We start from the raw sequence: 26400 nt of genomic DNA on the forward strand, positions 1-26400 counted from the left end.
AATAGTCAAAAAAGTTCAGACGGTCTCTATCTTACATTAATTTCGTTTCAGAATTCGGCATTTCAGCAAAATAGTCAAAAACGTTCCAACGGTCTCCATTCTACTTCATTTTCAAAATTCACGGTTCAGAATTCGGCATTTCAGCAAAATAGTCAAAAACGTTCCGACGGTCTCCATTCTACTTCATTTTCAAAATTCACGGTTCAGAATTCGGCATTTCAGCAAAATAGTCAAAAACGTTCAGACGGTCTCTATATTACATTAATTTCGGTTCAGAATTCGGCATTTCAGCAAAATAGTCAAAAAAGTTCAGATGGTCTCTATTTTACATTAATTTCGGTTCAGAATTCGGCATTTCAGCAAAACAGTCAAAAAAGTTCAGACGGTCCCCATTCTACTCCATTTTCAAAATTCACGGTTCAAAATTCAGCATTTCAGCAAAATTGTCAAAACGTTCAGACGGTCTCTATCTTACATTAATTTCGGTTCAGAATTCGGCATTTCAGCAAAATAGTCAAAAAAGTTCAGATGGTCTCTATCTTACATTAATTTCGTTTCAGAATTCGGCATTTCAGCAAAATAGTCAAAAACGTTCCAACGGTCTCCATTCTACTTCATTTTCAAAATTCACGGTTCAGAATTCGGCATTTCAGCAAAATAGTCAAAAACGTTCCGACGGTCTCCATTCTACTTCATTTTCAAAATTCATGGTTCAGAATTCGGCATGTCAGCAAAATAGTCAAAAACGTTCAGACGGTCTCTATCTTACATTAATTTCGGTTCAGAATTCGGCATTTCAGCAAAATAGTCAAAAAAGTTCAGATGGTCTCTATTTTACATTAATTTCGGTTCAGAATTCGGCATTTCAGCAAAACAGTCAAAAAAGTTCAGATGGTCCCCATTCTACTCCATTTTCAAAATTCTCGGTTCAAAATTCAGCATTTCAGCAAAATTGTTAAAACGTTCAGACGGTCTCTATCTTACATTAATTTCGGTTCAGTATTCGGCATTTCAGCAAAATAGTAAAAAAAGTTCAGATGGTCTCTATCTTACATTAATTTCGGTTCAGAATTCGGCATTTCAGCAAAATAGTCAAAAAAGTTCAGATGGTCTCTATCTTACATTAATTTCGGTTCAGAATTCGGCATTTCAGTAAAATAGTCAAAAACGTTCAGACGGTCTCCATTCTACTTCATTTTCAAAATTCACGGTTCAGAATTCGGCATTTCAGCAAATTAGTCAAAAAAGTTCAGACGGTCTCTATCTTACATTTATTTCGGTTCAGAATTCGGCATTTCAGTAAAATAGTCAAAAAAGTTCAGACGGTCTCCATTCTACTTCATTTTCAAAATTCACGGTTCAGAATTCGGCATTTCAGCAAAATAGTCAAAAAAGTTCAGACGGTCTCTATCTTACATTAATTTCGTTTCAGAATTCGGCATTTCAGCAAAATAGTCAAAAACGTTCCAACGGTCTCCATTCTACTTCATTTTCAAAATTCACGGTTCAGAATTCGGCATTTCAGCAAAATAGTCAAAAACGTTCCGACGGTCTCCATTCTACTTCATTTTCAAAATTCACGGTTCAGAATTCGGCATTTCAGCAAAATAGTCAAAAACGTTCAGACGGTCTCTATATTACATTAATTTCGGTTCAGAATTCGGCATTTCAGCAAAATAGTCAAAAAAGTTCAGATGGTCTCTATTTTACATTAATTTCGGTTCAGAATTCGGCATTTCAGCAAAACAGTCAAAAAAGTTCAGACGGTCCCCATTCTACTCCATTTTCAAAATTCACGGTTCAAAATTCAGCATTTCAGCAAAATTGTCAAAACGTTCAGACGGTCTCTATCTTACATTAATTTCGGTTCAGAATTCGGCATTTCAGCAAAATAGTCAAAAAAGTTCAGATGGTCTCTATCTTACATTAATTTCGGTTCAGAATTCGGCATTTCAGTAAAATAGTCAAAAAAGTTCAGACGGTCTCCATTCTACTTCATTTTCAAAATTCACGGTTCAGAATTCGGCATTTCAGCAAAATAGTCAAAAAAGTTCAGACGGTCTCTATCTTACATTAATTTCGGTTCAGAATTCGGCATTTCAGTAAAATAGTCAAAAAAGTTCAGACGGTCTCCATTCTACTTCATTTTCAAAATTCACGGTTCAGAATTCGGCATTTCAGCAAAATAGTCAAAAAAGTTCAGACGGTCTCTATCTTACATTAATTTCGGTTCAGAATTCGGCATTTCAGCAAAATAGTCAAAAAAGTTCAGACGGTCCCCATTCCACTTCATTTTCAAAATTCACGGTTCAGAATTCGGCATTTCAGCAAAATAGTCAAAAAAGTTCAGACGGTCCCCATTCCACTTCATTTTCAAAATTCACGGTTCAGAATTCAGCATTTCAGCAAAATAGTCAAAAAAGTTCAGACGGTTTCTATCTTACATTAATTTCGGTTCAGAATTCGGCATTTCAGCAAAATAGTCAAAAAAGTTCAGACGGTCCCCATTCTACTTCATTTTCCAAATTCACGGTTCAGAATTCAGCATTTCAGCAAAATAGTCAAAAAAGTTCAGACAGTCTCTATCTTACATTAATTTCAAAGTTCACGGTTCAGAATCCAGCATTTCAGCAAATATTCAAAAACGTTCAGACGATCTCATACTTTAATTTCAATGTTCACTGTTCAGAATTCAGCATTTCAGCAAAATAGTCAAAAAGGTTCAGACAGTTTACTGTTTGGTAGGATGGGAGAATTTTATAGTAGGAATTCTACTATTTTCGGCAGTTCAGACGTTCAGACATTCAGCAGATTAGTCGATCCCGAAAATATCTCCGAATGATTTTGAAATTCCAATTAGGTTCAGATTATACGGAAAATTTGAAATAATGACCTCCGACCCATCGCGTAACGCCCTGCCTTCCTATTGACAAAATTCTCGTGGCACGCTCCATGCCGTATTAAATTTATCGCGTGATTTAATAAAAGTTGCTTGCGATGTGACTATCGTGGCGCGAGATATAGAGCGTGCAACGGAAATTTTGTTAACAGGAAGGCTGGGCGTTAAGCTATTAGTCAATGGTGCTTATTTCAAATTATCTTTAAAATCTGAACCTAATTTGAATTTTAAAATCATTCGGAGACTGTATTTCCTGGATGTTTCCCTGTGCATATAATGGTCTCATAATGAGAAAAATCGATCAAAAAATCACTTTATTTTTCCTCTTCATCCTTCCTTTAACGACTAGGATATGTCCAATAAAAGCAGCAATTGAAACTGAAAGTGACTGTCTTTTTTGTAAAAAATAGTTCAATAAAGCACACGAACATTCTTCAATTTGAAACTCAAAGGAAGTCTTGTTATTTAAAAATTTTCGTCCAAATTTTATAAATAAATTTCAACTTTTAACTAAATATTAAAATTGATCCAAAGTTTCTTTAAACAGGGTCGTTTTTCTTTTCTACTACAATAAAAGTCTTAAAAAGTTAAAACACAAATGGCCTAATATGCCAATACCTCCCAAAGTTAGTTGTTTAGCCATAGAAAATAAACGAAAGGAGTAACAGACCAGCAGCGTAGAGAGACCAACTTCAAGTGTTTACCGTTCGGGTTCGTTTAGCTGTTAGCTGTTATTTGTGATCATTGTTACCGGCATTCATTTTTTTCGTTAAATTTTTAGGCTTTTCCATTTGAACGTCAGTTGTGAAATACGCCTTTGCCCATGCTTTGGTTGCGGTCGGCTTTATTATTAAGCCTCAACAGAGATAGATTTAATTTTAGAGGTAGGAATAGAGAACGGTTAGCGTTTAATTCAGTCCGACTCATAGCCCAGTATAGAGCCCCTCCCTCCAACACGTAATAAAAGTTTAAAATTTCAGATTGGCTCACTTAAACTAGGTTTTTATGATGTTGCTTACTGGGACGGCGAAAAATACGTGATTCCTTTTTACCTTTGTCGCTAAGACCACCCTCTTCTTTCATATCCCACCGTCCCGAGGAAGGGGGTCCGGGACTTTGACGCGCACCCAGATTACTCTGTTCCCTATTTCTGCTTCTAAAATAAAAATCTTTCAATGGCCTCACATTTGCGTTAAACGCGGGAGGCTATGGGCAACCCCAGGCTCCGTTTAGCGAAGCTCAATCGCGTAGCGAACGTTCCTATTATAGAAGCCATCTCCTCTGATGTTGTTTCTTATATAGAATAGTCGAATATGTCTATTTGAAGGGATCTCGTGAAGCGCATATGCCATCATGAATGAGATTTTCACTAGGGTGCAATGAATCGGGCTGAAGACGTAGACGTAATTAATATGAGTTCTAAATATTATGATATCATGGGCTCATGGCCAAAATAACAATATTTTCAAACCGCTTCTCCTCTTCAAAAAACGCGAGTTTTCTCTTAAAGGGAGCGGGAAGTGGAAATCATGGTGTTTTTTTATCGATTCAAGACCAGTCTGCACAATGAAAAATTCAAGAAATACCTCCCATTGATTTTAATATACAAATTAGGCTAGGATTTTAAGAATAGTTTTAAATAAGGAACTCCGACCAATCCCGTAACGCCGTGCCTTTTTGTTAACAAAATTCTCGTGGCATACTCCATGTCTCGCGCCACAATTGTCACATCGTACAATTTTTTTCAAATCTCGCAATAAATTGATTCAACACGGAGCGTGCCATGAGAAAATTGTTGATAAAAAGGCGGGGTGCTACGCGATTGGTCGGAGATCCCTATTTAAAATTATCCATGAAATTTCAAACTAATTGTCGTTTAAAAATCGTTCGGTGTTATTTCCTGGATGTTTCACGATGCAGATTGGTCTTATAGAAGAATCAATAAAAAATTACTTTCTTTTCCACTTCACCATCCCTTTAATGAACGTCTGATTTGTTTCAAAGTATTGCGCCACAAGACCAATCATATATATATGCATAAAGTGCCATAACATCTAACAAGCATCATTACGACAAAGATTCGATACTCGATTATGAATTATCGCCACTCTACCCAAGTCTGCCAGATTGTGAATAAAGGCTGCCCCAGTAGCACATGCGCTCCACAGTACAGTCTTTTAACAGTCCGTGTGTTCGCTAGGTGTCCTAAAAACTCGGGACTGATAATACACGTAAACACAAGCCGAAAAGCAATAATGTAAACAGTCCATTATTTTTACTAATTTTATAAGGCGGTTGACAGTCTTCCGAATGCTCTAAATTTTGCCTGTTTTTCTTACTCTAGATTATATTAAATCAGGCGCGACCAAGTTTAGTCTTGTTTTGAAACATTCCGCCGACTTGACTATATTAAGTCTCGGATTTTCAGTTTTAGTCTGGTTATGAGACAGTCCGCTGGCTTTACTGTATCAAATCTAGCCTTTTCAGTTTAAGTTTGGCTTGACTATGTTAAGTCTCGGATTTTCAGTTTTAGTCTGGTTATGAGACAGTCCGCTGGCTTCTCAATTTCAACTCTGGCAAGATCAATTTTTAATGTTGATATGGGACAGTCCGCCGGCTTGACTATATTATGTCTCGCATTTTCAGGTTTATTCTAGTTATGAGACAGTCCGCTGGCTTCTCTGTATTAAGAGTCGCATTTTCATTTTAGTCTGGTTATGAGACAGTCCGCTGGTTTCTCCATTTTAACTCTGGAACGATCAAGTTTTAATCTTGTTATGTGACAGTCAGCCGACTTGACTATATTAAGCCTCGGATTTTCAGTTTTAGTCTTGTTATGAGACACTCCGCCGGCTTCTCTAAGTTAAGCCTCGAATTTTCAGTTTTAGTCTGTTTATGAGACAGTCCGCCGGCTTTTCTAAGTTAAGCCTCGAATTTTCAGTTTTAGTCTGTTTATGAGACAGTCCGCTGGTTTTACTGTATCAAATCTCGCCTTTTCAGTTTAAGTTTGGTTATGAGACAGTCCGCCGGCTTGACTATGTTAAGTCTCGCATTTTCAGTTTTAGTCTGGTTATGAGACAGTCCGCTGGCTTCTCAATTTTAACTCTGGCAAGATCAATTTTTAATGTTGATATGGGACAGTCCGCCGGCTTGACTATATTATGTCTCGCATTTTCAGGTTTATTCTAGTTATGAGACAGTCCGCTGGCTTCTCTGTATTAAGAGTCGCATTTTCATTTTAGTCTGGTTATGAGACAGTCCGCTGGTTTCTCCATTTTAACTCTGGAACGATCAAGTTATAATCTTGTTATGTGACAGTCAGCCGACTTGACTATATTAAGCCTCGGATTTTCAGTTTTAGTCTTGTTATGAGACAGTCCGCCGGCTTCTTTAAGTTAAGCCTCGAATTTTCAGTTTTAGTCTGTTTATGAGACAGTCCGCTGGTTTTATTGTATCAAATCTCGCCCTTTCAGTTTAAGTTTGGTTATGAGACAGTCCGCCGGCTTGACTATGTTAAGTCTCGGATTTTCAGTTTTAGTCTGGTTATGAGACCTTCCGCTGGCTTCTCAATTTTAACTCTGGCAAGATCAAGTTTTAATCTTGATATGGGACAGTCCGCCGGCTTGACTATATTATGTCTCGCATTTTCAGGTTTATTCTAGTTATGAGACAGTCCGCTGGCTTCTCTGTATTAAGAGTAGCATTTTCATTTTTAGTCTTGTTATGAGACAGTCCGCCGGCTTCTCTAAGTTAAGCCTCGGATTTTCAGTTTTAGTCTTGTTATGAGACAGTCCGCCGGCTTCTCTGAGTTAAGCCTCGAATTTTCAGTTTTAGTCTGTTTATGAGACAGTCCGCTGGTTTTACTGTATCAAATCTCGCCTTTTCAGTTTAAGTTTGGTTATGAGACAGTCCGCCGGCTTGACTATGTTAAGTCTCGCATTTTCAGTTTTAGTCTGGTTATGAGACAGTCCGCTGGCTTCTCAATTTTAACTCTGGCAAGATCAAGTTTTAATCTTGATATGGGACAGTCCGCCGGCTTGACTATATTATGTCTCGCACTTTCAGGTTTATTCTAGTTATGAGACAGTCCGCTGGCTTCTCTGTATTAAGAGTCGCATTTTCATTTTAGTCTGGTTATGAGACAGTCCGCTGGTTTCTCCATTTTAACTCTGGAACGATCAAGTTTTAATCTTGTTATGTGACAGTCAGCCGACTTGACTATATTAAGCCTCGGATTTTCAGTTTTAGTCTTGTTATGAGACACTCCGCCGGCTTCTCTAAGTTAAGCCTCGAATTTTCAGTTTTAGTCTGTTTATGAGACAGTCCGCCGGCTTTTCTAAGTTAAGCCTCGAATTTTCAGTTTTAGTCTGTTTATGAGACAGTCCGCTGGTTTTACTGTATCAAATCTCGCCTTTTCAGTTTAAGTTTGGTTATGAGACAGTCCGCCGGCTTGACTATGTTAAGTCTCGCATTTTCAGTTTTAGTCTGGTTATGAGACAGTCCGCTGGCTTCTCAATTTTAACTCTGGCAAGATCAATTTTTAATGTTGATATGGGACAGTCCGCCGGCTTGACTATATTATGTCTCGCATTTTCAGGTTTATTCTAGTTATGAGACAGTCCGCTGGCTTCTCTGTATTAAGAGTCGCATTTTCATTTTAGTCTGGTTATGAGACAGTCCGCTGGTTTCTCCATTTTAACTCTGGAACGATCAAGTTATAATCTTGTTATGTGACAGTCAGCCGACTTGACTATATTAAGCCTCGGATTTTCAGTTTTAGTCTTGTTATGAGACAGTCCGCCGGCTTCTTTAAGTTAAGCCTCGAATTTTCAGTTTTAGTCTGTTTATGAGACAGTCCGCTGGTTTTATTGTATCAAATCTCGCCCTTTCAGTTTAAGTTTTGTTATGAGACAGTCCGCCGGCTTGACTATGTTAAGTCTCGGATTTTCAGTTTTAGTCTGGTTATGAGACCTTCCGCTGGCTTCTCAATTTTAACTCTGGCAAGATCAAGTTTTAATCTTGATATGGGACAGTCCGCCGGCTTGACTATATTATGTCTCGCATTTTCAGGTTTATTCTAGTTATGAGACAGTCCGCTGGCTTCTCTGTATTAAGAGTAGCATTTTCATTTTTAGTCTTGTTATGAGACAGTCCGCCGGCTTCTCTAAGTTAAGCCTCGGATTTTCAGTTTTAGTCTTGTTATGAGACAGTCCGCCGGCTTCTCTGAGTTAAGCCTCGAATTTTCAGTTTTAGTCTGTTTATGAGACAGTCCGCTGGTTTTACTGTATCAAATCTCGCCTTTTCAGTTTAAGTTTGGTTATGAGACAGTCCGCCGGCTTGACTATGTTAAGTCTCGCATTTTCAGTTTTAGTCTGGTTATGAGACAGTCCGCTGGCTTCTCAATTTTAACTCTGGCAAGATCAAGTTTTAATCTTGATATGGGACAGTCCGCCGGCTTGACTATATTATGTCTCGCACTTTCAGGTTTATTCTAGTTATGAGACAGTCCGCTGGCTTCTCATTATTAAGAGTAGCATTTTCATTTTTAGTCTGGTTATGAGACAGTCCGCTGGTTTCTCCATTTTAACTCTGGAACGATCAAGTTTTAATCTTGTTATGTGACAGTCAGCCGACTTGAATATATTAAGCCTCGCATTTTCAGTTTTAGTCTGTTTATGAGACAGTCCGCTGGTTTTACTGTATCAAATCTCGCCTTTTCAGTTTAAGTTTGGTTATGAGACAAACCGCCGGCTTGACTATGTTAAGTCTCGCATTTTCAGTTTTAGTCTGGTTATGAGACACTCCGCCGGCTTCTCTATATTAGGCCTTGCATTTTCAGTTTTAGTCTGTTTATGAGACTCCGCTGGTTTTACTATATCAAGTCTCGCATTTTCGGTTTTAGTCTGGTTATGAGACAGTCTGCAGGCTTCTCTGTATTAAGAGTGGTGCGTTCAAGTTATACACTCAAAAAAATAATGGAACAAATTTAAACCATTAATGTAATCAAATTTTTTTCCCCAAATGAAAACCCTGAAAGTCTTCTTTTCAAACCACTAAAAATAAATGGTTTTATTAAAAGCCATTTTTAATATGGGTAGAATTTGCTTTGTGAATATTTGGCATAAATGTAAACCATTAATGTGTGTTTAAGAGCCCTTTTGTATAACTTCAAACACTCCAAATACTTGCTATCCGGTTTTTGTTTAAACCATTACTAGGCCTAATTTATAACCTCTAAATCTGGTTACAGTAAACCAATATTGTTCCATGAAATTTAACACGGTGTAGCTTAAAACCGTTAATGGTAACATGCTGTCATCTGAACAGGTAAAAATCTAAACCATTATGGTTCCAAAAATAGTAACTTAGGGAGGTGGTGAATAAAACAAAGGTTTATATTTATATTCCTAATGGTTTTATAGGAATAAGCCTAATGGTTTTATATTAACGTCCCTAACGGTTTTACATTAACGTCGCTAATGGTTTTACATTAATGTCCCTAACGGTTTTATATTAATATCCCTAACGGTTTTATTATATTAATGTCCCTAACGGTTTTATATTAATACCCCTAACGGTTTTATATTAATGCCCCTAACGGTTTTATATTAATATCCCTAACGGTTTTATTTTAATATCCCTAATGGTTTTATATTAATATCCATAATGGTTTTATATTAATATCCCTAACGGTTTTATATAAATGTCCCTAACGGTTTTATATTAATGTCCCTAACGGTTTTATATTAATGTCCCTAACGGTTTTATATTAATGTCCCTAACGGTTTTATATTAATGTCCCTAACGGTTTTATATTAATGTCCCTAACGGTTTTATGTTAATGTCCCTAACGGTTTTATATTAATGTCCCTAACGGTTTTATATTAATGTCCCTAACGGTTTTATATTAATGTCCCTAACGGTTTTATATTAATGTCCCTAACGGTTTTATATTAATGTCCCTAACGGTTTTATATTAATGTCCCTAACGGTTTTATATTAATGTCCCTAACGGTTTTATATTAATGTCCCTAACGGTTTTATATTAATGTCCCTAACGGTTTTATATTAATGTCCCTAACGGTTTTATATTAATGTCCCTAACGGTTTTATATTAATATCCCTAACGGTTTTATATAAATGTCCCTAACGGTTTTATATTAATGTCCCTAACGGTTTTATATTAATGTCCCTAACGGTTTTATATTAATATCCCTAACGGTTTTATATTAATATCCCTAACGGTTTTATATTAATATCCCTAACGGTTTTATATTAATATCCCTAACGGTTTTATATTAATATCCCTAACGGTCTTATATTAATATACCTAACGGTTTTTATTAATATACCTAACGGTTTTTATTAATATCCCTAACGGTTTTATATTAATATCCCTAATGGTTTTATATTAATATCCCTAATGGTTTTATATTAATATCCCTAATGGTTTTACATTAACGTCCCTAATGGTTTTACATTAACGTTCCTAATGGTTCTATATTAATGTCCCTAATGGTTTTATATTAATGTCCCTAATGGTTTTATATTAATGTCCCTAATGGTTTTATATTAATGTCCCTAATAGTTTTATATTAATATCCCTAATAGTTTTATATTAATATCCCTAATGGTTTTATATTAATATCCCTTATGGTTTTATATTAATATCCCTTATGGTTTTATATTAATGTCCCTTATGGTTTTATATTAATGTCCCTTATGGTTTTATATTAATGTCCCTAATGCTTTTAAAGCCATAGTGGATCATAAATGTGCCAATGGTTCACATAAAAATGCCTAAACGTTCACGTAAAGATGGCTAACTTTCCAACTTTAGTTTAGAAATATTTTCTTAAACCAGTCTTGCACCATTAAAATGTAAGGATCAATTAAAACCACACTTAAACAAAGATTCAAATGTAAACTTTTATTATTTTTCTTTTCCTACTCATTTTTCTTTTGAAATTTTATCTTAGTTTACTTTTGGTTTCATTTTATTTTACTTTTGATTGAGTTTCTTGGCTAATGTTTTTACTTGGGCACAAAGTTTTGTGGCGTTTAAACCCAAACAACAATTTTCAATGAAAGTCAAAGATCTTCCCAAATTACTTGGGTAATGTACATTGAACACCCAGAATGAGGAGAAAAAAGCGCATATGGCTTGAAAAAAATCCGAGGAGCAAGCCACCCTTCTTTTATCAACGTAAAGTTCCCACTCTTCACAAGCGAAGGGCTTGGTTCCAGTGTGAACCAGAGCAGCACCCTGTGAAACTAGTAGTTTCGATACTTCATTCTTTTTACAAAAGAATGACACGTGACTCTCCTTTAATATTCCCGGTATGAGCAATATGCTAGATGTCATTTTGGCAACTAAAATATAAAAAAATGTTCATTAATTAAGGTAATTATGTTCCTTATAAAAGGTACTACTGAATATTTCCATTTAGTTCGTATGTTTAGGAAATAATTTTTACATTCCCATATTATTTAAAAAAGGAACTGGGTGGTCATGCATACGAAAAAATTACAGTGATTACTAATTTTTTACGTAAGAAATAACTGTTTACCTGATCTTGATTGTTTGTCAGGTAATTTTATCACTTCTTCCATCAATTGTGCCCTCAACTCGACAGACTCTTTTTGATTCAAATTCCATATTTTTGAGGAATATAACTCGAGAGATTGAGCTAATTTTTCCTCAACGTTAACTCCAGTGATTCTTTGGAACTCCAAGTTTATCTGAGAAAAAGAGCAGAAAAAATAATGAATATTTCAAATTGGAACCAATTATCCTCCGCAGTATTGAAGATGATACAAGAAATATTTTTTTCTTGAAGGCATCTAGGAGTTAGCTGTAGCCTGAACTTTAACACATGACTGCTTAATTATATAAGATACAATATTACTTGTCTGAAATCACAGAGTGCAGGATACGTTTGTAGTACGCAATCCACAGTCGTGTTTTCTATCAGCTTCCGCCGGTCTGCGTATGTTCGATCCATTTTTGTGTCTATAACTGGCCAATCAATTTTGGTTCGTTGCATTTCTCCTTGCATGTATTTAATGTGATCTTTCACACTCGCCTCGTGTTCCATGTTCTCCAAATTCATGAAAACAATTTCGTTAGTAATGGCACGTGCCTTTTCTAATGATATAATCGTTAAGTTTCTATGGCTGACTTACTATATCAACTTCTGAAAGAAATAATTTCGTTGATCTTGCTTTTGTTGAGGTTGCTCTTCTTTTAGTTTGAGCATTTGCAGCAGAAGCCTTTGCTGCGGTTTTAGCAGATGTTGTAGCCATTTCTGATCCATCTTTAGCAGTAGTATCCGTCGATTTTGCCGCGGTTTTAGCAGATGTTGTAGCCATTTCTGATCCATCTTTAGCAGATGTTGTAGCCATTTCTGATCCATCTTTAGCAGATGTTGTAGCCATTTCTGATCCATCTTTAGCAGATGTTGTAGCCATTTCTGATCCATCTTTAGCAGATGTTGTAGCCATTTCTGATCCATCTTTTGCAGATGTAGCCATTTCTGATCCATCTTTAGCAGATGTAGCCATTTCTGATCCATCTTTAGCAGATGTAGCCATTTCTGATCCATCTTTTGCAGATGTTGTAGCCATTTCTGATCCATCTTTAGCAGTAGTTTCCGTCGATTTTGCCGCGGTTGTACAGGCGGTTGCTGTAAAAATTTTCTCCCCCAAATCCAATGAAGTTTCAACATCGTTCTCGCCCGCTTCCAACAATATTTCAGAACCTTCTTCAGTATTTTTTTCCGAAATTTCTGAGTTGCCTAGTTCAGTTAAATCACACGAATCGCCTTCAACTGTTTGGTCGCGAGAAAATGTTTCCACCTCCACTGAAGCCGTGCTTGTTGAACTAACATTTGCTGTATTAATTGTTGGAACACTGAAACTCTTGGCTCCGGGGGGAGAAAGGCTGCTATTTTTGTAAGAGTTCTTTCCATACTTCGATTTCGCTTTTTGAACCTCAGAAATCCCTTTTAAACCAAATCGAAAGTTCTTATATTTCGCCCTTAGTTGCTTGTACCAAGGTTCCTAATTGAAAATATTTTCTTGTATTTTAATATCAGCCTCACATAAAATAGCAAGCCGTAAATAAATGGTATTAAAAATTCTTAGCACGTGAATTCTGTACGCTGGCTTGGAGTTAGGTAATTAATCTAACCAAATAATTTGTGACTTACATAAGTTTCTGAAGAGTTTTGTTTCAAATGTGGATACTCCAACATAAGTTTTTTGGCTACAAGCATGTGTGATGGTGGATACCTTGAAAATTAATCGTTTTATTGAAGATTAATTTTAAATACATCAAAGAGGCAAAAGAGTTAAGGGAGTAAAAATAATTTGCTTACAGGGAATATTTTTTAAGGATGTCATGAAATAAAACACTTATAAGTTCCCTGTTCAATTTGGGTTTGTTCTCCTTTGGAATGGCATCGTAAAGCTCTGCTTTTCTAAACACGTCTGGTAGCTCTGGGAGTGTGTATTCCAGCGCAAAATTCGTGCGAGATCCAACACCAACAACCTGCTTTTTAGGTTCCACAATCCTATATAGTTATAATAATTGTATATTTTCTGGACAAATAAACCAAGGTCCAGTTACCCCGTAAAAGCGAAGCTATAATTTTTGCCTGTGGTCAGTCACTGTACACGATGTACTTTTGACTGTAATTACGAATGATGGGATTGGCCTAGTATTTAAAAGATCTACCCTATTACAGTGTTTTGTGCCTTTTCACCTTATTTTAGACTATATTGTGACATAACCATAACCAACCCCTTCAATGCAAGTATTTCTGCATTACCATGAAGGAACATCTTCGACACGTAGAACTTCATTTTCAACTTGTGACGCTTTGTTTTCCGTTTCAGTCTCTTCACTTTCAATTTCAGATATCACGAATGTTTTTTTCTTAGGAGAACAAACAATGTCTTCATTGTCTCTTTTTCTCTGTAAAGTTTTTTTGAAACATTAAGAAATTATTTGTGCTATTGGTATGAGCTTCCTAACTTTTATCACTTTAATCTTCATCTTATTTTCAAATTTAGTTTCTTCGTCCATGTTCACAAATTCTTCAAAATCACTATCATAAACCTGACGAATAAACATAATCATTCTGGTTTCAATCAGTTTCATACCCACACCCTTCCGAGATGCAGTTATTGCGCAAGAAACTTTAAATAACATTGTAGACTAATGGCACCCCGTGTTATTTCCCCTTAGAGCTTAACACGGTCGAACCTAGGGGGCTGTCATTACTCTATAGTCATACTTGTCAATATTGAAGCATTGTTTTAACTGGGTAGGAATCTTTTAATTATGATCCCATCTCTCAAGGAACGCTTAAATCAGAGAGGTCAAAACTAAAATAGTCAAGATTTGATTTGAGAAATGTTGGACAAACCTTTAATTTTAAACTAATTAATGTTTTCTTTATTTTCCTTTTATAGAAAACGTTATGTTAAATCGTACTCATCATAGTTTAAACGTGTGTAATCAATTTAATAGTGATACAGTCCGATTAATCATGGTGTAAATGTTATAAAAATATATTATCCCATGGGTCTTTACAAATTAAATCATCGTAATTAATTGTTAAGTCGACTTAAATCCAGTAAATGATTTCTCTATACATAATATTGCACACACGGTGCCTTTTGGGTGGGATGGTGTAGAGGAAAGATGTATGATGCCATCTCATTCATTTTATCATATTTCATTATTAAAGTTATTTCCATTGGATAAAGAATGCGCGTGCGGAAATGTTTTCACGCTATAGGATAGGCAACTCCCTATCTCGAACGACAGCTTATTCTGTATATACTCTGTTACCGCTTCGGTTGTCAGTACGCGCAAAGCTAGGTCTCTATGTAACGTAGATTTGCGCGTGCTGACAAGAGACGAATGAAATATAAATATTCAGGATTTGAAATATCCTGAAGCTTTTTAACCTCTTGTCAGCTCGCGCAAAGCTAGGTTACATAGAGACCTAGGTTTGCGCGTGATGGTAACTGATGTTGTAACAGAGTATATACAGAATAAGCTGTCGTCCGAGATAGGGAGTTGCCTATCCTGTCGTGTGAAAACAAATTTCTTCAAGCGCATTCTTTATCAATGGTATTTCCTTTTTTTATTACCAGTGTAAAAACTTAAGAGTAGTGAAATTGAAAAAGTCTGGTTTTAAAATTTAGAAAAATAATGGACTGCAGCATTTATTTTCCTCGCTCGTTTCTGCGTACTTTTATAGAGTAGTGTCGGTAGAGAGGGAAGTACACAGTGTATGATTCCTCCCTCTAGGCGCACTGTACTGTACGCGCTCGGTAGGGGGATGACACTGAGCTAAGAGATAGAAGGCTATGACGTTTGCATACGTAGAACTGACATTACTCTTTTAGAAGTGGAAGAACAATCTTTTTTCGATGGCTCTGAGACTCTCTCGTCTTTAAAATGTTCTGGAATAGTCATGTAAAAGAAAGTTCCAAAAAAAAAAACACTACCCTCCCTGCCGAACCTAAATGTGGCGGAGGCAGGAAAGGACACCTCGTCTTTCATCCGGCACAAAAGGGAAGGACTGCAAACTATTTCTTTTGTCACGCTTCACTATATTATTTGTATATTTTTCTATACTTATTTAAACTTATTTTCAACTTTGAAATCTAAAACTATTTCAAATTTAAAAATATTAAACATACAAGCAAAAAAACTATTTCAATGTTAAGTTTTAGATTGGAATTTCTAAGATTTAATGATTTTTCAGGATTCATTAATTTTCAAGTGTAAAAATTACCCAATTTAAATGCTATTTGATAGGGATTGGTTTATTATATTTCAAATAATTAACCAATTGGTTAATTATATGCATATAATTAACCAGTTGGTTAATTATATGAAACTGATGAAATCATTATCATAACAAATACGATTATTTAAATTTTGCTTTGCACGATTAACTTGCCATTCCCACGTTTGTAAAACCGTTAAATTCTTTTAAACTGATTTTTTAATATTTCAATTTTGATTTCATGCATAAATACAAAGGTTGTCGTGTTTTGTCTGATTACACCCATAATAAGATTATGAAACGGATCTTGTACATAATCTAATGTAATAAGCCAAATTTGATTTCGTAAATCCATTATTTTCAAACATTTAGCTACCCCTCAAATATATGAATTTAGTTGTGCTTAATTAAAAATTCATCAAAAAGTTCTTACCTGGTAAATGAAACTACTTCCTGAAAATTCCCTTAACGACTCATCAGTTAGTAGTTTCTCTCGAAAGGTTTTATTCGACGGGTTCTTCAATTTTGTCTTGATGTTACTCGCGCCGTGGCTTATTAATAACAAAATTTCTTCTGTAGCCATTTTTCCCGAAATTTCAAACGCAATTTTTTCCCGAAAATGATCTAGGTGGCTTGCCGAACCTAATTTATGCTGGGAACATCTCCTATCAAACACCCCTAACAATTTCCAATACCTAACCGCGTACCGACCAAGTACCGACCGCACAAGAAACAAATTTGATTTTCGAGAATTCAAGTATTCAACTGAATTTTTTCCCTCCCTAACATCACCCTCGCTAAAGGTTTCTTACTTTGACAAGGTCAGCGGGCGTCGGAACGGTCACGCGTATTAAAGGGTGAATAAGCCTGAAAATTAGTTACTATTATCGGTTCACTTTATCTAAATTAAGTCTAATTCATAAAATTTAAAACCAGTAGTTCATTAAAAAAAACAACTACAAACGTTACCTTAGAACTACTAGGATTAATAAGAGAGTGAGCAGCGTAACTTCTGTAGAAAAATTCGAACAAACAATTTAAAAAATAAAAATAAGAAATTACCAAACCCTTAAAAAACCCCTAAAAAATAAATTTGTAAAGAAAACGGGTCAAAGGCCGAGCAAGAAAAAATTCAAGCTTATCTTAATAAAATCAACCTTTTTCTACCTTGCTCGACCTTCCCCAAAAAGAACAATAAAAAATTAAAACGTAACCTCAGAATTAGCTGAGGATTCTTAAACTTAAAACTTTAAGAAAATAACGAAAACAAAAAATCAAAAAAACAACACGAGATTTTTCAGTCGGTTTCGTGTTCACTAAAAACCAGCACCGCCCTCCCAAATAGGAACTTAATCCGCTTTAACTTCCCTGCATTTTTACCTCTCCGTGTGACGTAGTCCAGGAGAGGTTCTGTAACGGCCGTGTCTGTCTGTCTGTGTGTCTGTCTGTCTGTCCGTTGTTACACCCACGTGACCGCGTTCGCAGTTTGCGTATCGGAGCAAACGTGTTCGCCATTTCCGAACTGCTTTCACAGTCACGGAAATGGTTCCTCTACTTGAGTTCTCACACCACCAATCTTCTGGTCTTTGTCCACACCACACGGACACTAGTCTGTTCTTACTGGCTGCTAATCACCACCATCTTCTGGTCTTCGTCCATTCCACGTGGACACCAGTCTGTACATACTGGCTTCTAATCACCACCATCTTCTGTTCTTTGTCAATCCCACATTGACACCCGTCTGCACTTACACTGCCTTCTAACACCACCATCCACTGGTCTTCCGTCTATTCCACATAGACACCAATCTGTATCATTGGCTTCTACTCCATTATCATCGTTTGGTTTTAGGATATACGCGGCGATCAGCTAGGGTTACGAGAAACGTCTAGCCTCCCTAAGGTAGGATCGCTACCAAAGGTTTTCGCATTTGCGATTTTTCCTTACTATTATAATGGAAACGAATCGTATATATACCCCAAAATTTGAAGAAAGCGGGAAGAGGGGTACCCTTCACTTTAAACGTCAATATTAGCAAAGTTTGAGAAGATAATAAGTATAACTTTATTTTAAACGATTTAACTATTATTAATGTTAATTATTGAAGATTAAAATAATTAAAAATAATTATATTTATTTAAATATTAAAGATAAACCTCTCGTGCAAAGAGAGAGATTATCATTGCCTCCTATATCTACCAAGGCCCGTGCATGCGATATATTTCCTTCATTGCCTCCTATATCTATCAAGGCCCGTGCATTGTGATATATTTCATTCATTGCATAAACATAAGCGAGATTGTTTTGGGAAAAAAATACTGCTTCCACTAATGGGTTTATACTCCTTGTTACTGTTGTATAGAGTAATCATGATAAAAGCTTAAAAAATTACGAGAGGACAGACCTTTTTTATTCTCATTCAAAAATATTTTTTGGTGCTAAGACTGCTTTAAAAAATCCAAACGGTTAGGCATTGGTAAAAAAGACAAATGATATTTTTCAAATCTTATGAGATAACGCCCACCTAGTTGAAAATTGCCGTTTTTTATCCGCGGGAGCCATTCTTAATGAGAATTTCGATGCTAGTAGGTTGTCAATTAAACTACCGGTATATTATTGTTGTTGGAAATTGGATATTAAGTCAAATTAAGTGGTTGTAAAGAGCCAGCAGGTTTTTGCCGCTTCTTTTTGTGAGTATTTGATTTTTATATGTAAAATGGAGGAAGATAATGTTGAGAGTAAGGATGAAATGCGGAAGCGCAAAGCGCGGGAAAGGATGAGGGCAAAAAGGTCGACGTTTTCATTGGATACTTAAGGTTATATAATCTTCTCGACACGGAGAGGTAATATTTTGGTTTTCCCGACTTGTTTTAATACTACCATCATATTCTAGAAAAATGCTTATGTCGTTCTCCCGGGTCATGTTCTTAGTTGACTTAACTATATGTTTTCTCAATATTTACGGATGAAATTCATTGCATTTTAGCCAAACAAATTGCAACTAAATCTTTCTCGATCTTCAATCTCCCTTTGCGAGATGAGCTTCTCTCTCTCTTCGAAAGGTGGAAACTGGAAACGTACATTTTGGCCTCCAAGGTAGAATAGCCACTGTTAATACTTTCGATACGAGTCATGCCCGGTGTTGTGTACTTAATTAAGCCTTTTATATGCTATGGCAAAATATGCACGTGGCTCTGGAGAGTTTAAGCTTTAAAGAACACTTTTTTGAACTGTTGAGTGTGTAGTTATAAGACTAAATATAGTCTTTCGGAAAGTTTGAATTTATTTATATAATGCACTATGAGCACCCAGTTTTACAGCTGTGTTATGTGCACATATTTTTCAAAAACCTTCAGCTACTTATTCACGCACTTAAAAAATGCGCATGGAAACGATCCTAATTTTAACGTTGTTTGTGGGGTAAATGGGTGCGGAAGATGTTTCAAAAAAGTGGATACATTTAGACGTCATGTTAGAAATAAACACCCTGACGTCTATGAGAACAAAAATGTCCTTATAAATACTGGAACTGAAATTAACGTAAGTGAAGAAAATATTGATTTAAATAGACCAGATGAAGCTGCTGATGTTGCGCTCGATGTTGAAATTGGTGACGAAGATGTTTCAGATGAGGAAAATTTAAAGCCTTTTAAAATCCGTGAATCACTTCTCAAGATAATTCTTAAATATAGAGAACTTCACCATTTGCCACACGTGGTAGTTCAGTCTATTGTCAACGATTTATTTGGTTTTTGTGAAAATCTCCTCGATTCAACCAAGGATAACGTCGTACAAAGTTTAAAAGCTAAAGATATAGATATAGATGAAAAGCATTTGTTTTCAAGTATTTCTGAAGTAAAGGAAGCTTTTGGAAGCTTGGATTCAAACTACAAGATAACAGCATTGTGCAAAAATGAATATGGATTAGTAGAACCAATGCAGTTCACGTTCTCTGAAACCGTAGAAGATAGAAAGAAGAAAGTTTATCACTACGTGCCAATAATTAAAGTATTGGAGAAGCTTTATTCGTCGGATCAAATGGTTAATAAGCATGTCAAGCTGGCTAAAATTCCTCCTAACTGTATTGGACATTATTTGCAAAGTGAACTAGCGAAAAAGATAATCAACGATAATCCTCGGTATTCCTTAAGCACTATCCACTTACAAATTTATCTGGACGAATTAGAGTTGGTTAATCCGCTAGGATCAAAAAGAGGAAAACATAAAATCTTGGGTTGCTACTTTTCCGTTTTAAATCTAGACGGAAAGTACAGGGCACAGCTAAGTGATATTAACTTAGTATTCTTGGCGAAATCTGTTGACCTTGACAGTTTTGGCTTTCGCGAGTTATTGAAACCCCTGATTTTTGATTTGAATCGTTTATCGGAGGAAGGACTTGATGTGGAAAAATCAGGAATACATTACACTGTGACTGTTTCAATTTTCTCGGGAGATAATCTCGGGCAACATAAAATAGGGGGCTTTAACTGTAACTTCAACAGCGGCAGAATTTGCAGATTTTGTATGACTGATTACAAGGAAATTCCCATCAAAACCAATAAAAATCAAGTTCGCCATCGCACACTAGCTCTCCATAAGTACCACCTGGAAGGAATACGTATTTCCAAATCGTATGCCTCGTCATATGGAGTACGTAGTGAAAGCCCTTTAATGAGACTTAATAACTTTGACTTAACACAACAATTGCCCCCTGACCCGATGCACGATATTTTGGAAGGAGTAATTCCAAGTGTTTTAAAACGTGTAATAAACTATATGATTGCGAACCAGCACGTGACTTTAGATGAATTTAACGACAGTATTTTGAAGTTTCCATTCGGCAAAACCGAATCGAACATTCCACAAACTCAAATACATAATGCCATATCTGGTAATGGCAATATCAAAGGGTCGGCAAGCGAACTGTTTTGTTTGTTTAGGCTACTCCCTTTCATTTTATTTCCCTACTTACCACATGACGGAGATGAACATTGGGTGGTCTATTTAAAGCTACGAGAAATCGTCGAATACATTTTTGCATCGCATTTGCATTTGACATTTCTGGATACGCTTGAAACAATTATTGAAGAATTTTTAAAATTAGTTTCACGTGTTTTTGGGCCCGATTCTATGACACCAAAATATCATTATTTGTTGCATTATGCCGACTCGTACCGAAAATACGGTCCTATAAGGGCCATGTCCTGCATCCGTTTTGAGGCGAAACATAGTTACTTTAAAAAAATTGCGCATGCTTCAAAAAATTTTAAAAATATTACAAAAACGTTAGCGTCTAGGCATCAGTACTATCAGTGCTATAACGCACTACATGATAGCCAGTTAAAAATACAGGATAATTCGATGGGATCATTTGTGCAGAAAACTAGTTTGCCTATTTCTCTTCATTCATTGTTAAAAGACTACCCTGATAAACTTTACTCGGTTAAAAAAGCAACGTTCGATAACATGAGCTTTTTGGTAGGGTCATTCCTTAAACATGACATTGATAGAAATGAAATAAAGTCTTTCATTCAAATAAGGTATATTTTTTGCCTTAACCAGACTTTGCGTTTGGCCGGTCCTGTTTTTCAAGTGGTCAAATTCAACCGAAAAATATTCGCTTATGAGATACAAAACTCAGAAAGCTGGATTGTTTTAAACTCTGATTCCATATTGTGTCATGAATTATTAGATAGATATGTGATTGAAGAGAAAAGCTTCATCTCTTTAAGATCAAAATTTATTAACAGCGAAGTTTAACTAAAAATGCGTACTTGAAAATATTTGCAAATATGTCAAAATTTTATGAAGTGCAAAAAATAAATGCTTTTTATTCAGGCTGTAATAATAAAATGGAGTGTGGCATGTTTTTTTACTTAGTCATGTTATTCCTAGTTTTATTCTCGCAAGAGGCTGTCCGTAATAGTGCCAAGTTGTTTTGTTCCTACCAGCGTTTGTCTATATACCTACGTATCTGGTACGTATTTTAGCAGAAGTGACATGAGACTAGCATTGATAGTAGATCCTGGCACTAGTGAACAAATTTGAGGATTTTATGCCGCTTCCCACGCGCCTACACTACTGAGAAAAAAATTGGCCGAGTTCCAAAAACATTTCTTACCCTTTCCCCTCAACCTAAAGCCGCGTAACACAGACGCGGGAGCTTGAATCTAGTTCGGCCGTCTACCGCCGCGAGCGTCTCACCGTTTTGAAGGGAAAATTCAGAAATCGCCACTAGAGGGCCAACCGTTGGTGTGTTATCAAGAATATTCACTTTCGCCGAGTGAAGAATTTGGTTAGCTCAATACTTCATGTCTCATCTCACTTCTGATTTTAGTAAGGAAACTGAAATTTCAGACTAGTTTGTAGTTTATTGGAACCCGCGCGTTTTAGTCAAAGAAGGATTATCGAGGAGTCGAACATTTAGGTTTTTATCAGGCATGATTTTAAACTCTTTATCTATGTGTAATTTAGCGTGTGCAACCTCTCGGAGCCGATGCAAGGTCTATTGACCGGCCTCGGCAAAATAGTCGCTAGCTGTGTCACTTCTGCGGGGTCAACAATAAAGAATTGAGCGTGACGTTTATTGGTTCGTACAATTACAGGAGGCAAGGCGGTAGAATAGCTTTAAAAATAACCCCTATGGTATAAACCTTTTCCAACGGTCTTTTTCGTCTTATTTTTGACTCTGTGTTTGGATCTTTACGCCTAGGTTAAAAATACAATATATCGCTAATAGCTAGGAAAGGGAAAAACAGCACCAAATACGCAATTCAAACACTTAATTACCAAACCATACCCGTACAAAAAAATTTAAGCTGTAATTCATCTGCATACGCGCTTTTTTATCGCTACCATGCTGTAATAGGTATACATTAAGGCTACATTTTCTGCAGCTCGAAAAACGTGAAAATTTCACAGCAATTCCAGAACTGTAAACTGTCTGCCGTTTCTACATTTTCTGTTTGTTAACTGTTCATTGTCTATACTGGCAGAAATATGCAGCGCGATTCTGCATTCGCTATGCAAAAGTAGACCTACCAGCTGCTAGTTTAAAATTGTAATTTGACCGTTTTTATAGACATTTGGGACCGTCCATAAACTACGTCACGCGATAAAAAGCATTTTCTGACCCCCCCGTCCCCCCAGATCACGCTTCGTCACGCTTTTCTCAGACCCCTCCCCTAAAACCCACGTCACATTTCTTTAACCCCCCCCTCCGCACTATGATTTCTCTTAATTTACAAATTTAATTTGATTAATTTCTTGAGTAATATGCCGCCCTCTCAGAAATATTTTGCTCGGCTGAAAATTCAAGTTCTCTTCCGTTTTAAGCCTTTTTCCTCTGATTGACCTTTAGAATTTTAATGTCTGGATGTGCTTTTTATAAGCTTCAAAAAAGTTCCATAAGGCTTAGTTAAAGGGGCATAATTTTAGGTTTCGACACTGTCACCGAAAACAGACTAATCGAGCTTGAGATTTAGAAAATTTGCCAAAGAATCGAAACTTTTCAATCGGCAGCGGGATTTGATTCATCCTCACAAATAATAGGGGCGAATAAACAGAGACATAAGAGAGTTTACGCTGTTTATTTTAAATGCGCTATTTAAATTGGCTATATTAAGGTGTAAATAGTAGATAATTGCTTAAATTTTCTACTATTTAAGCGATGATGGAATAACAATTTTGATAAATTATTGTAACAGTGGACTATGGAATGTTGTCTTTCTTCTTCTATAACATAAGAGAGCCAATCGGCCTCTTACTGACTTCGTAACAAAATCAATGCTAAATGTGACGTCACGCATCGAAGAACCCCTCCCTCCCCCTTGTCACAGACCGTCACAAATTTAAAAACCCCCTCCCCCCCATAAGAGTGTGACGTAGTTTATGGACGGTCCCTTTTACAGGTCTGCAAAAGTGATAGAAAAGAAGAAATCCAGCTGCTAATTTAAAACTGCAATTTTACCACATTTATAGACATGTTACAGATCTGCAAAAGTGATGGAAAAGTAGAAATGTAGCTGCCAATTTATTACTGTAATTTGACCAGTTTTTTAGACATGTTACAGGTCTGCAAAAGTGATAGAAAAGTTGAAATCCTGCTGTTAATTTAAAGCTGCAATTTGACCACATTTATAGACATGTTACAGGTCTGCAAAAGTGATGGAACAGTAGAAATCCAGCTACCAATTTAAAATTGTAATTTGACCACACTTATAGACATATTGCAGGTATTCAAAAGTTGGAAATTCGACTTTTGAATACCTGAAATATCTCTATAAATGTGGAATAGTTACAGTTTTAAATTGGCAGCTAGATTTCAACTTTCCATAACTTTTGCAGACCTGTTATATGTCTATAAATGTGGTCAAATTGCAGTTTAAAATTGGCAGCTGGATTTCTACTTTTCCATCACTTTTGCAGACCTGTAACATGTCTATAAATGTGGTCAAATTTTAGTTTTAAATTGGCAGCTGGATTTCTACTTTTCCATCACTTTTTCAGACCTGTTACATGTCTATAAATGTGGTCAAATTGCAGTTTTAAATTGGCAGCTGGATATCTACTTTTCCATCACTTTTGCAGACCTGTTACATGTCTTTAAATGTGGTCAAATTGCCGTTTTAAACTAGCAGCTGGTATTTCAGTTTTGCTTCGCGTTTACAGAATCGCCCTCTATATTTCTGCCAGCATAGACAGTTAACATTTCACAAACAGAAAATGTAGAAAAGGCATCTCTAGAATTGCTGTGAAATTTTCCACTTTTTTTGAAGTGCAGAAAATGTAGCCTTAATCAGGGGCGTGTCAACCACGGGGGCAGCGGGGGTAAAGGCCCCCGCTCTGGTGACTGAGTCTAAATAGTAAAAAATGTCATTGAAAGTGAAATTTTCATTACCCAGTGTACACTCTAAGAAATGGAAGTGTTAAAAAAGTGTTAAAATGGTGTAAACACCGTAAAAACACCCTAAAGAGAGTTTTATTACCTTGAGTTTTTAGGGGCCAATTTAAAGTGTAAATTCGGTGTAAAATAACACTATTAAAACACCGTTTTGAAATTAAACATGTAAAATTATAGTATACTGCGGGTTTCTTAAAAAAGGCCTTTCATTTTCATTAATGTTTTAATATTAAAGTCAATCCGAACAGTAAAAAATTATTCAAAACCTTCATTTTTAAACGTTTTTTAAAGATGATATTCATGTAAGAATATATTTTTATCCTTTAAGTAAAATTAACAAGGAAATTGGTAATCCGACGGTATTGTACCTTCATAAAGAACTGCTAAACGTGTTAGGTGACACTCTTAAAAGTGTTATGCGACACTCTCGCAGTGGCGTCGCTAGGCCTTTAAGGGGGGCTATAGCGCCCCCAAATTTCAAAGATAGCCCCCTCAAAAGAATCTGTAAACTATACCAAAAATTGCTCGTAGCCCCCAAAAATTCTTTGTAGCCCCCTAAAACTCTTTAACAATATAGTGTATAAAAATTATAATGAAAAGTTCGTTAAGTTTCATCTTTCTAGAGATGAATTTCAATATCAAACAGTAGTGGGGACTAAAAGCAAACGAAAACTAAACTTAAAAAAGACAAGTGAAATTCTTTCATCCACAATTGTCTCAGAGCCAATAACTCGGTTCCGTAGTCTTTATCAATAAAAGTTTGTATATCTCTAATATACGAATAATAAGATTAAGCCCCCCAAATTTTAAGCCTTAGTAACGCTATTGCACTCTTAAAAGTATTGTGTGACACTAAAAAAACGAGACTGGGTTAGGAACTGACCTCACAGTAGGGCGACTATTATTATTATTGTTACTATTGGGGAGAGGGGGGCTCACATCCTTGCACGGATGCCAGAGGCATATTGTGCACCCACATATTCAGGCCTTTAAAGGCCGGGAAACGGCGAGAAGGGTTCTTGTCAAACTGAAAACCGTGCATCGAACTAACAATGGGCGACCGTGCTTCAAACTTTTTAGGGGTTCTTGTCAAACTGAAAGCCGTGCAAAGCGGTTCTTGTCAAACTGAAGATAAACAATGGACAGTCTCTTAAATGGGGGATGCAAAAAGTCGGGGAAACAAAATTTAAGAGGCTGTCCATTGTTTATCTTCAGTTTGACAAGAACCGCTTTGCACGGCTTTCAGTTTGACAAGAACCCCTAAAAAGTTTGAAGCACGGTCGCCCATTGTTAGTTCGATGCACCGTTTTCAGTTTGACAAGAACCCCTAAAAAGTTTGAAGCACGGTCGCCCATTGTTAGTTCGATGCACCGTTTTCAGTTTGACAAGAACCCTTCTCGCTGTTTCCCGGCCTTGAAGAGACCTGTGGCCGCGGTGTAGCGTAGAATTCGTTCCACCGTTATGGACTATAGACGCCAGCTTGAGAGGCCAACATGTGGGGCATATGCTTTTGTGACATGTCTCATCTTTATTTTGAGAAAAATTAGAGTAGAAAATGGTTTTTTTTTTTAAATATTTTAGAGTAGATTAGGTCAAACGCGTTTCTGGTGTTCGAAAAACTCTTCGTGAAAAGAGATTGTTAAATTTAACGAGTTCGTCTGTATCTACTGCTGTGATATTATAGCCTCTTAAACCAATTTAACACCCGATGCATTTATACCAATTTAAAACTTTCTGCCTTTTCAGAAGTTATTAAGTCGGTGAAAATGACAAACTTATCATGCAGTTTC

At 36.3% G+C, this 26400-nt stretch overlaps 1 protein-coding gene and 1 long non-coding RNA gene across 2 annotated transcripts in view; one reads left to right on the top strand and one right to left on the bottom strand.

The window, feature by feature from the left end:
- The window catches only part of LOC149682794 (uncharacterized), a 524355-nt gene that overhangs the window by 67118 nt on the left and 430837 nt on the right, over nucleotides 1–26400 (top strand). The window lies entirely within an intron of this gene.
- On the bottom strand, nucleotides 10211–14904 carry LOC149682796 (uncharacterized). Its single transcript, XM_089834428.1, has 8 exons — nucleotides 13938–14904; nucleotides 13732–13877; nucleotides 13279–13473; nucleotides 13111–13192; nucleotides 12086–12961; nucleotides 11809–12000; nucleotides 11470–11641; nucleotides 10211–11272 (listed from the first exon to the last, which is right to left on the bottom strand). The coding sequence occupies exons 1-8, from the start codon at nucleotides 14112–14114 to the stop codon at nucleotides 10902–10904; spliced, it is 2211 nt and encodes a 736-aa protein (XP_089690554.1). The 5' UTR covers nucleotides 14115–14904; the 3' UTR covers nucleotides 10211–10901.

The sequence above is a fragment of the Phalangium opilio genome, unplaced genomic scaffold, assembly GCF_054372755.1.
Source record: "Phalangium opilio isolate 3A_F unplaced genomic scaffold, DU_Popi_V2 ptg000038l_1, whole genome shotgun sequence".
NCBI lineage: Eukaryota > Metazoa > Arthropoda > Arachnida > Opiliones > Phalangiidae > Phalangium > Phalangium opilio.